Source organism: Ananas comosus, linkage group 3 (genome assembly GCF_001540865.1).
Source record: "Ananas comosus cultivar F153 linkage group 3, ASM154086v1, whole genome shotgun sequence".
NCBI classification, from domain to species: domain Eukaryota; kingdom Viridiplantae; phylum Streptophyta; class Magnoliopsida; order Poales; family Bromeliaceae; genus Ananas; species Ananas comosus.
Genome location: NC_033623.1, coordinates 7,243,806 through 7,256,595, shown reverse-complemented (window position 1 = coordinate 7,256,595; position 12,790 = coordinate 7,243,806). Strand labels below are relative to the sequence as shown.

The 12,790-nt window shown below is 41.1% G+C and overlaps 1 protein-coding gene across 7 annotated transcripts; it reads right to left on the bottom strand.

Moving 5' to 3' along the window:
* Positions 1,826-12,328, bottom strand: LOC109707966. 7 transcript variants are annotated; one of them, XR_002215594.1, is made up of 4 exons: positions 12,246-12,326; positions 7,363-8,647; positions 3,632-3,836; positions 1,826-2,018 (listed from the first exon to the last, which is right to left on the bottom strand). XR_002215594.1 is itself a non-coding variant. In XM_020229516.1 (3 exons), the coding sequence occupies exon 2, from the start codon at positions 8,642-8,644 to the stop codon at positions 7,409-7,411; it is 1,236 nt and encodes a 411-aa protein (XP_020085105.1). In that variant the 5' UTR covers positions 8,645-8,647; positions 12,246-12,326; the 3' UTR covers positions 3,630-3,836; positions 7,363-7,408. The 7 variants fall into 7 exon arrangements, 1 of the variants encoding a protein (XP_020085105.1); XR_002215596.1 differs by lacking the exons at positions 7,363-8,647; positions 12,246-12,326 and adding exons at positions 4,740-4,895; positions 5,014-5,177 and having other exon boundaries at positions 1,839-2,018; XR_002215597.1 differs by lacking the exons at positions 7,363-8,647; positions 12,246-12,326 and adding exons at positions 4,740-4,872; positions 5,014-5,176 and having other exon boundaries at positions 1,840-2,018; positions 3,632-3,789.

Here is a 12,790-nt window from a genome sequence, read left to right as displayed (position 1 = left end):
AACATCCTTCGTCGTTCAGGGGGAACATCTGCAGCATGCTTTGACCGAGTTTCTCTAGCACGAGAACCACCACCACGTGAGGATTCGCCAGCTATACCTTTGCCCTTGTCCTGACGAGAAATAGGTTCTTCAACTTCTTCTGGGGAGCTAGCCTGATAATCCGGATCAGATTTGGATGCTTCTGCAGTTGTACGTGTCCGCTTAGAGACCCCTCGACGACCTCTATCACCACCTCGGCCACGTCCACGACCGTCTCCCGCGGCCATCAGCACTAAAATCAGCAACACAAGTGAAAATGCCATTGTTCCTATACAAAAATTAACCTTGCATGAACAAAATTTTGAAAAAAATCTGTAAAAAATAGCGAAAAAATTTCTAATAACATTAGAATGCATACAAATGCTATTTCTAACCAGATCATGCAAAAAATTTTCATTAAAAATGACATTTTACAAAAAATCCCGAAATTACATGAAAAATGAAACTTAGAACATAGATCAGCAAAAAATAATGTGTTTTGATGTGATTCAAGTGTTCTAGGAACAAGATAATGTCCTTAAGAACTGGTCTACAGCAAAAAATTGCATAAAAAATGATCAAAAACAGAGATCTATGTATGAACACGAAATTTTTCAAAAAATAAACATGAACGCGATGAAACGATTAAATCCAAGCTAAATACTCACAAATTTCAGAGGGAAATCGTGTAGATCTGCAGAGGAAAGCACCAGGGATTTTTAGAGAGAGAAAGAACGAATTTTGGTTTTGATTTGAGAGAGAAATAAACCCTATATCCGGTTATATAAGTCGCGGCTACAGTACTCATACCGGTATGGGATCGTATACCGGTACACGATCTCAAATTTCAAAAATTTGATTTGAAAATCCATCACATTTAAATTAATTTCATATAAATTAAGGCTTTTACTCCAAAAATCATTATAATGAAAATAATATATTATAAAATTTCAAAATACATCGAAACATCAAAATTTCAATATCAAAAATAATTTAATGATTCAAAATCATCAAGATGTAAGTTGATGAAAAATGATTTTAGAAATTCAATAAAATTGACACCAATTTGTCGCAACACATTCAAAATAAAGATTTAACTAATATGGCACCGGGGGTGGCTCTTTGAGCATCTTTTCAACTTACCACCTTATAACTCCGAAAATTCTAAAATATTTATTTTTTTTCAACCTTTTTCGGTTAATCAATTCAATTTTCATGTGGTAGCTTCACACACTTGCCGGACGACCGGGGTGGTAGCTCTTTCCTACATGTGGTGGTAGTTTTCACACTCCTTTTGGATGTAACTCTTTCCACATCTTTTTAAACATAGGAGTTTTTTCTTTTTTTTTTTAATAAATTCAAACTCCCCCTAAATTAGACAATCTCACAATTGAAAATATTTTGACAAATTTTAGTCTATTAGCGAATATCCATCTATCATATTCAACACACACAACCGAGATAGATTAATCACCAAGAGATCAAATTTGATTACAAAATTTTGATGAATATATGCATTAAGAATTCATATATTAAATTATCGTCAAAATAATAAAAAGTGGAGTAAAAATGATAATTTAATATGAATTTAACTTAATATTGTCACGCCCCAAGCTCCGCCTATTTGGTCGGATTCGGGCACGCCGACAGACCGCCGAACGGACAGAGTCTCCCCTATACGTTTTAGGCGTCACAATCTATACAATGCAATACAAGAGGTTCCAAACAGGAACTGTATTCAACCACAGATTGCATAAGTATCAAAAACATAAAATGCTAACTATGCTATTACAAGCATTCATCTCAGAATTTTTACTTTTACAATATTACATAAGCCTTTAAATTATTACAACTTATAGACTTTTACTACAATTTTGTTTCATTCATACTGATACGCTGAGCTTGACCTCTTCAGGGTATTGCTATCTCGGTCTCAGTGGTGGGGCGCTATCTATGGAGCTACGCCCTGTCCTCGTGCCGCCGCGCTGCTCGCGCGCAACCTGTACCCCCAAAACAACATGGGGGTGAGAACTATATAAATATAGTTCCCAGTGGGTACGGCCACCCAAGAGAAGAGCTCGACCCACCAGGTCCAAAGGAGGCAACAGTAGGTTAGTTCAACAAATAGATAGATAGATATTTGACTATGCAACAAATAAAACCATACTTTGCCTCGCTGCTATGCAATATGCAATACCTGTAAATCATGTAAGTAGATTACTTGATTCTACTTTATATCATTAACCGTTCTTTACTTGTAGCCGTTCTTTTCTTTCTTAGCTATTCTCGTTCATTAGCTATTCTCTTTATTCTTTACTCTTTGTAAAATTATGCTCACTGGTGATTCTTTCCTAAGGTTATCTTACCTTAGCCATCTATGCCACTCGACTCGGTCTTGAGTCAATCATCCGTGGAGTACCGCGTCAAGTCAGGCTCGAGGTGAAGGACGTCTCACAAGCACCTCAGCCTTAAGTCCACGCGACACTAGGTCCATCATAAGGAGAGGAAAACCATCGATCCCTGTGACCCTAAGTCGCTCAAGCTTAACGGGCGAGGAGAACCGTCAAACCCGTTAGCTCATACCGGGAGAGGAGAACCGTCGATCCCGTTGAATCACTACCGGGAGAGGAGAACCGTCAATCCCGTAGTTCCGATTCACTTGTTTCATGGCATACCGGGAGAGGAGAACCGTCGATCCCGTTGAATCACTACCGGGAGAGGAGAACCGTCAATCCCGTAGTTCTGATTCTATTCTTGCCATCAGCACCATTCCTAGGGATTCCGGAATCCACTTTCACAACTTAAGGGTTTACTCTTTTACCCTATGTCGACGACCTTTCTAGGTCTATACCATTCACTTTCTAGTGGTCCTATTACCACTATAATTCATAACTTAGTTTAATTTTACTAAGTGTCTCTATACATCATAACCTAGGTTCATTTACGCTAGGTTTCATGTTCTTTCACCTAGATCTCGACTCTAGGTTTACTAATTCAACCTATGTTCAATGACACTAGGTTCATTTCATGTCCAACCTATGTTCAATAACACTAGGTTCATTTCATGTCCAACCTATGTTCAATAACACTAGGTTCATGCCACTCGATCTATTCATTATCCTAGTTATCCACGCCTAGGATTATAATTTGCACATTTTCATTTATTTTGTTACCGTCAAGATTTCTAATCAACTAGAATTATCGACATTCATATAGCTTGAACTATAGTACATTCACTTTCATATATGTTTAGACATAGGCATCAAACTTTCACTTTTATGTGGCAACAATTATGTATGCTTTAGCATCTATGTTCACATTTCATATTCAACTTACATGCCCTTGGCATTTACAGGTTCAACATTCATATACCATATGTTTGCTCATATGAATTTAGCATAACTATGCATTTAGCTTTCACGTTCATATATCGACAATTATATGTATCTAGCACAATCTACAATATATTCCTATGCCTCTAGCATGTTCATTATCTGTTTACCATTATACATCATCTAGCATTAACCATAATGCATTCATATATGCATCAAATGAAACCACGATTTACTTTGGCATGGAAGTGACCTAATCACTTCGGTAAAGCACAACCCACCTTTATTTGATACCTGAACGCGAGAAATCCACTTCCCGCACTTCCCGAGAACCGCGACCCGCGCTCGCGACAATTGATGCCGAAAACGTCCTTTTGGCGATATTTTTGCGTAGGCTCGACGGATTGCCGAACCGACTTCGCCAACGCGTTTGTTTTACCTTCAATTAGGTTTACACGCGACCAATTTCACGTTAGGGTCTCAATCCTACAAAAGTGCATTATTGAGTTTAGAGCTCTACATAAACTGCCATTACATAACTTAATACAAGAACATAAGCAATTTAAGCCTCAACCAATTAAAAGCCTTGAACTAAGTAATTTATGAATACAGGAGATCCATTCATGCTATAACCATAAATTTACAACCCTCAGATTCAACCCAAGAGCTTACATATGCTATTTAATATAGCTTCTCTATAAGTTTACATGTAACCAGAAGTAAGCTCTAGTATCGACGAACATTAGAATCCAAGAATTCTACTACCCAAAACCAATTCCTTTAAGGTACATACATCTACTCTTAATCAGGAATTATAATTTACTCATAGTTTTTCTCACTGTCAGATTCTTCTATATATACATGTAGGCCTATTCTAGGCTTTTCTTAGATTTCCCATGGCAAGAGCAGGTTCTAGAATCCAAGAACCCCAACGTTCAACCTCTTCGTAGGGTAAATATTTCAACTTTAATGAGGTAATAACTATATCTCAGATTTGGAAGCTTCAACAATTTGCTTCCCAGTGCCAAGAACCACACATAACCCAAGAACCTCAATCAATTAATCTAAAGTATTACAAGAGATTAACTTTTATTATATACATATTTCTACAGGTTTCATATAAGCCTTTGCTTGGTTTACTAGGATAAAACCTTTACTAATAACCAAGGATCTACTACTCGAGCCCAAATCCATTAACTTAGAGATTTATATCGATCTCTAAACCAAATTTGTAAAATAGCTCTCTTTAATTTCCAACTGCCAAAGCTCATGCATGATAGTAACCTGTACAGCTTGCTCCCAATTCTATAGTAATATGGTTCTTAGTAATCTAATAACCCAAGCTAAATCCTATTTACAACTTTATCAAATAGAGAGCAATTAACTCACCTCAGGTTGATATATCTTGCAGATTACCGCTGCTCGGAAGCCACCTCACAGCCCAAACCCAATCCGCATGGCAGCCACAACAACCCGAAAGTCACGGAAAAATCGGTCGACGAAACGGTCTCAAAATCGGCTCCTAAATCACATTAAAATCGATTTCTAAACTTCAATTTTTGCATAGATTCAACATAGATCCATCAAAACGACCTCTCCTAACATCCACCGTCAAAAATCCATCAAAAAATCAGATTTGAAATTATAACAATAAAATACTAACTTCGCAGTTGAAGCGCCGGAAAAATCCAACACGCGCGGGGGATCGATCGGCTCGTCGAACGACACCGATTTCATCAATTTCTTCTTCTTCTTCTTCTTCTTCTTTTTTCCTTTGTTTCCCTTTCCTTCTCTCTCTCATGCGTACAGGAGGGTGAAGAGGATAAAGATGCCCCAGGCAGCTTAGTGGAAATCCACTAAGTAATGGAATAATTACCATAATGCCCTTCTACTAATCCGTTTAGCAACTCGGATCAGATACCTTTTGCAGGCCCTTCCAAATGTTCGATTGAGCTCAAATTTAACAGGCATGCTCGGTTTTACTTAACAAGTCCACTGAAATTTTAACATTTCAGTTTCGACCTCGTTTGGTCACTGCGAACTGTCCCGAACTGTAATCTTTATCAGATAACTTCCGAATGCTATTTCTCTCTCTACATGTGTCAGAAAAATATGAAACTTCAAATCTATCCTCATAAAACCATTTCTGACATCTCCGCCAATTTTCTTAATTTTCTGACACTGTGCATTTTTCTGCTAATTTCTCAGTCCCATTCTTTACAGAAAATTCTAAATCTTCCGTTTTCGCTCCGATTTCAACACGAGTCATTCCAGACTTATACTTTACACCCTTAAGTCCAATCAAATGGTATCTCATACCATTTTATGTTATTTTGCTCACTTTAATTCTTTTAATCAAAGTTAGCGTCGGAAATCCGAAAATTTTCTTTACATTTTGTTTCGCGCCCAATTTGCGCCGAAACACTTATTTCTCTTTGAAACTCATTCCCACACATCTAAAATCCCTCGGGGAAGATACAAAACTTGCTCAAACCTCACTTTAATCCCCTAGGTCAAAATTGACATCGCAACTCCCAGATTCCGTATATTACAATCTCCTCCCGTTAACAAAAGTTTCGTCCGCGAAACTTAGAGACATATTTTTCTATTTACCCTAACGGAGGGAGATAAGTTCCAACAATCCTCAACAGGTAAAATTTTCATTCTATGCTACTCTGATTCCTCCGAATCAGTCTCTACGAACCCTTTGTTCGCGTTTCCAATCTCAGCTCGTCATCGATGCTTGTCTTAGCAATTCTGACTAAATAATCCACAGGACTGAGCCTTCGCTCTCACGGTCCCTATACATTCTCCTTCACTGGGACACGTTCGAAATATTCACTTACAATGCACACGGGTAACTACTTGTCTCAATTACCACAGATCTGTTCGCAAATCGGATCGGCGATTTGCTAGGCCTATCACTTAACTCAACATCTCTCGCTCGCAAGTATAGACCCAATTATCACGAGACACAGTTCTCACTTGAGATATCGTATACCTGCTCCAACTGGGAGCAACCAAGACCCCAAATCACGCCAAGTCCTCGGGTTGGGTCACAACCGCACTCTTAGTGCATCACCGATTTCACGATCCAACACGTGACATTCCACGTACTCGGGTCTATGCTCGGACTACCGTCCTGACCAAAACTCTCCGCCCTACCTGCAGGTATCGGGCCGCTGTCTCTCACAGCTGACTGCGCCTACCCAATAGGTCTAGGCTCCACAGTCCGCAAGTGGTCCAGGCACGAATTGTCCCCAAGCACTACCCGCAAACGTCGTCTCACACGACACTCTCTACTGAACACATGTACCACTATCGGCTCCTAAGCATCTAGTGCGAGCCACCAGCTCTACGAGTGACCTCTGGCACGCTTCACACTTAGCAATGCTAAAGTGCTACTGCCAACACACTCACGGCTGAATCAAATCCGCACAGTACGAGTACCTATACTCGAGCACTCTATACGCCACTATCGCGTGTCATACTAAGTCCAGCATTAGGCAATTCTTGCCTATGCATATCGACTACACGAGCATGACCTACTTACGTCGCTTTGATGTACTACGAGGTCCACGTGCACGTACTAGACGCAACAGTGATTCCACTTTCACTGTTCGATCTACTAGAACAACCTGCAAAATGCTCGGTCGTACAAGAATTCCACGAACATCACGACTAGACTCTCGCAATCAGCCACTCGCACTGGTTTTGAGAGTTGGTCAATCACTACCATTTCTACTACGAGTCTCACTTCTTCTCACAGGCTATCACCAGCGATTTGCTAGTGCCATTAGATTCACTACCTGCTTTAACAGGCACTACAGTGCCACACACATGCAGGTACTACGCATCCACAACACAAGCATGTACGGGTCTCTGCACTTATCCGTTCACTTGATCACTACTATACTCATGCACAAATAGTAGTACAGACTATACAATGAATGCATGCAATGCACCAAGTTATATCATAGTGAAATACATGCTTGCTTTAATTAACTCATACCTGCTACATTACCACCAGTCGCAGTAGGTTCCACCACATGGGTCGCCTATTCACAGCCACTTGCTGCCCGTCGCGAACCCCTCGGTTGCCTTATCCTCAATCGCTCTCCAGACCATGCCGCGGGTGGCACATCCGCAGGTTGTCCCGGAGAGGAAAATGCTGTCGCCAGTATACTATCACTTTGCAAGCACTCATAACCTGGGTGTTCCAATTGTCCACATCGAGTGCACTTTCCTTCCCGCTGCACGCAACGTCGTGCCCAGTGGGAACCACCACAAATCACACATCTTGGAGATGATCGGGTAGAGGACGATGTCGAGGGACGTCTAGAACTTGACTGTTCATCTGAACTATTAGATAGTAGCCTCATTCCTCTTTGCTTACATTCATGAGACTCGTGCTCTTCGTGCACAAAAGCATTACCTTGCTCTATCCACAGGGCCCGATCCAAGACTTCAGCAAAAGTCTGCAACTTAAGATTATGCACCACTTTGAAAATATCAGGCCAAAGTCCTCGTACAAAACAATCAGCTCGATCCTTGTCATCTTGTACCACGTTCGGAACAGAGCTCACGATACGGGAAAATTCCCGTTCGTATTCCCTCACAGAACGGTCTCCTTGTCGTAGTTTCTGAAACCTGTTCTGAAGCTTTCTCTTTTCACTATCGGGGAAATAAGTTAAACGCATTAATTCCCGAAACTCTTCCCAAACCATAGAAGGAAGACTAGGCGATCGATTTCGTTTGATGTCTTTCCACCACGCCTTCGCTGACCGTTGCAGACAATGCACGGCTAAGTATACCTTGTCCCGCTCCACTGTGTACAAATCCTCGAAAATAGTCTCTATGGAGTCAATCCACGACTCCACAGTCCATGGATCTATGTCCTCTCCATCGAAAGTAGGTGGATCAAACTTCTTGAAGGACATAAGAGCCGCCAAAGCTCGCTCCCTTTCCGCTTCCATCTCTGAACTAACAGCAGTCGGATTGCTCGACCCCGACTGAAATGCCTCCGCTGCGACTCCTGGCCGTACACGACGAGCCGAAACTAGTGCGGTCCCTAACTGATCCACCGTTTTCTGGAGTCTCTTAATCCGCTCTTCTTGGCGCAGAGCAGCGTCCTGCTGACGTTGCACTACATCCGCTTGTTGCCTTACCACTCCCACGAGTGTGGCCAACTGCTCGCGAAGCTCCAAGTCTCCGCTCGTCTCAGTATGCTCGGGGACACCACTTGTCCCATCCCGCGCCGATCTAGACGAAGATAGCCTACGCGGTGCCATCATTCCCTGAAACATGACGCGACAACTCGGTCAGTCCTCGACCCTTTGGGTCAAATACGAAATAATTAATACAAACTCAAATCGGGCGAAAGTCATGCAAGGAAGCTTATTCCCATCCCTCGATTTCATGTTGTGTCGACCCAACATGAACTCACTTGGCTGAGAATAAACTGAACCTTGAATCTACCTCTAATATCCGTCTTAGAGGTTTACTAAACTTGACCCAATCGATTTACCTTTCGCCACACGTCACAAGTCCACGTCTCTCACGAGTGTAAATCCTTACGGTTTACTATCCTAGGTCTCCTAGGTCCATCTAAACCGTTTCTAGTATTCTCTTTTATTCTCTTTTATGCTCTGATACCATTTAATCTGTCACGCCCCGAGCTCCGCCAATTTGGTCGGATTCGGGCACGCCGACAGACCGCCGAACGGACAGAGCCTCCCCTGTACGTTCTAGGCGTCATAGGTTCTCAATACCGCACTGAGCGAACATAAGTCGCGTAGGCTAACTCCGGAGTGCTGCTTGTAGGGAGCGACCCTCACAAGCATGTGCGAATGAGCACAAATAGCAAGCAAGTAGTCCAAGTCTCAAGTATCCAATCCTCATGTCTCTAAGTGATGCCAACATCCTTGCTTAGTGCCTCTTTTGACACTTAAGCTTCACAACAGATCAAGCCAAATCTTGTTCTATGTTTCATTAAAACATCAATACCAATGATTACCATGATCCGGGCCAATGCCTCTTTATGACATTGTCTCAATTCTCAAATAGTCCAAGTTCTCAAGCCCTCTCTAGGCTTCTAACATTCCTAATGTCACAATTGCATATAGGTTAAATGCATGAAGCAAGGTCCTTTAACATAATAAGGATCATGGTTCCCAATCATAAATAGAATGCTAAGTCTTATATGCATCACTCTACCACATAGGGTCTAAAATTTCACTATACATAATATATGCATGTTAAGCATTCTAAAATTCATATTAAATACAATTACAAGGAAATGCAAGAATTTATTTTACGAAACATATTTGCCAAATATGAGCATTTCTCATATCATAGGCTAGGTCAAACCCACCGAACCGTCGAGTAGGGCTCGTTTCGCCGAACAAAGTTGTCCCCGAGTCTCGAATACCCTAGAAGTATTGAGCGACAAGATATACGGGCATTACGATCTCATATAATATCAAACATTAACCTAGAAGCAAAAGGGCGTCAATCTTCACCTCAAGAGAGAAATCTCTTCCAAGCTCTAAAAGAGAGCTAGAACCTTTCCACTCCAAGCCCAAGGAAGGTTCTAAAACATCAATCTAGCCTCAAAAGCCCTAGATCAAAAAGCCCCAAATCAACCCTAAAACCTCATTCTAGGTTTCCAAAACAATAAAAACCTCAAATCTAAAGTCTAGATTCGGAGAAAAAGACTACCAACCTCTAAGAACTCCAATCCAAGCTCAAAGGGTGAAGATCTTCTCCTTTGCAAGCTCCAAGTCCAAGCTCCAACACCAAAGAAGAAGATGAGGGTGGGGAAGATGCCTCCAAGCTCCCTAAAAGCTCTCAATCTTCTTCTTCTTCCTTCCTTCTTCTCCTTCTCCTCTTCTCTTCTCTTCTACCAAGAGGAGGTGGAGAGAGTTGAGAGAAGAGAAATGAGAGAAGATAGGGTGGAGGGTCATATTGTCACGCCCCGAGCTCCGCCAATTTGGTCGGATTCGGGCACGCCGACAGACCGCGAACGGACAGAGCCTCCCCTGTACGTTCTAGGCGTCACAATCTATACAATGCAATACAAGAGGTTCCAAACAAGAACTGTATTCAACAACAGATTGCATAAGTATCAAAAACATAAAATTCTAACTACGCTATTACAAGATACATCTCAGAGTTCTACCTTTACAATATTACATAAGCGTTTAAATTATTACAACTTATACACTTTTACTACAATTTTGTTTCATTCATACTAATACGCTGAGCTTACTCTTCAGGTATTGCTATCCGTCTTCAGTGGGGGGGCGCTATCTACGGAGCTACGCCATGTCTCGCGCCGCCGCGCGCTCGCGTGCAACCTGTACCCCAAAACAACACGGGGGGTGAGAACTATATAAATATAGTTCCCAGTGGGTACGGCCACCCAAGAGAAGAGCTCGACCCACCAGGTCCAAAGGAGGCAACAGTAGGTTAGTTCAACAAATAAATAGATAAATATTGACTATGCAACAAAAAACCATACCTTGCCTCGCGTCTATGCAATATGCAATACCTTAAATCACGTAAGTAGATTACTTGATTCTACTTTATATCATTAACCGTTTTTACTTGTAGCCGTCTTTTCTTCTTAGCTATTCTCGTTCATTAGCTATTCTCTTTATTCTTTCTCTTTGTCAAATTATGCTCACTGGCGATTCTTTCCTAAGGTTTTTTACCTTAGCCATCTATGCACTCGACTCGTCTTGAGTCAATCATCCGCGAGTACCGCGTCAAGTCACTCGAGGTGAAGGACGTCTCACAAGCACCCAGCCTTAAGTCCACGCGACACTAAGTCATAACAGGGAGAGGAGAACCGTCGATCCTGTGACCCTAAGTCGCTCAAGCTTAACGGTAGGAGAGAACCGTCAAACCCGTTAGCTCATACCGGGAGAGGAGAACCGTCGACCGTTGAATCACTACCGGGAGAGAGAAACGTCAATCCCGTAGTTTTCGATTCACTTGTTTCATGGCATACGGCGAGGGAGAAACGTCGATCCGTTGAATCACTACCGGGGAGGGAACCGTCAATCCCGTAGTTTCTGATTCTATTCTTGCCATCAGCACCATTCCTAGGGATTCGCGAATCCACTTTCACAACTTAAGGTTTACTCTTTTACCTATGTCGACGACCTTTTTAGGTCTATACCATTCACTTCCTAGTGGTCCTATTCCCACTATAATTCATAACTTAGTTTACTTTTACTGAGTGTCTCTTTACATCATAACCTAGGTTCATTTACACTAGTTTCATGTCTTTCACCTAGATTTCGACTCTAGTTTACTAATTCAACCTATGTTCAATGACACTAGGTTCATTTCATGTCCACCTATGTTCAATAACACTAGTTCATGCACTCGATCTATTCATTATCCTCGTTATCCACGCCTAGGATTATAATTTGCACATTTTCATTTTATTTGTTGCCGTCAAGATTTCTAATCAACTAGAATTATCGACATTCATATAGCTTGAACTATAGTACATTCACTTTCATATATAGTTTAGACATAGGAATCAAACTTTCACTTTTATGTGGCAACAATTATGTATGCTTTAGCATCTATGTTCACATTCATATTCAACTTCATGCCCTTGGCATTTACAGGTTCAACATTCATATACCATATGTTTGCTCATATGAATTTAGCATAACTATGCATTAGCTTTCATGTTCATATACGACAATTATATGTATCTAGCACAATCTACAATATATTCTATGCCTCTAGCATGTTCATTATCTGTTTACCATATATACATCATCTGCATTAACCATAATGCCTCATATATGCATCAAATGAAACCACAGTTTACTTTGGCATGGAAGTAACCTAATCACTTCGTAAACAACACACCTTTATTTGATACCTGAACGCGAGAAATCCACTTCCCGCACTTCCCGAGAATCGCGACCCGCGTCGCGACAATTGATGCCGAACGTCCTTTGGCGATATTTTTGCGTAGGCTCGACGGATTGCCGAACCGACTTCGCCAACGCTTTTGTTTTTACTTCAATTAGGTTTACACGCGACCAATTTCACTTAGGGTCTCAATCTACAAAAATGCATTATTGAGTTTAGAGCTATCATAAACTGCCATTACATAACTTAATACAAGAACATAAGCAATTTAAGCCTCAACAATTAAAAGCCTTGAACTAAGTAATTTATGAATACAGGAGATCCTTCATGCTATAACCATAAATTTACATCCCTCAGATTCAACCCAAGAGTTACATATGCTATTTAATATAGCTTCTCTATAAGTTTATATGTAACCAGAAGTAAGCTCCAGTATCGACGAACATTAGAATCCAAGAATTCTACTACCCAAAACCAATTCCTTTAAGTACATACATCTACTCTTAATCAGGAATTATAATTTACTCATAGTTTTCTCA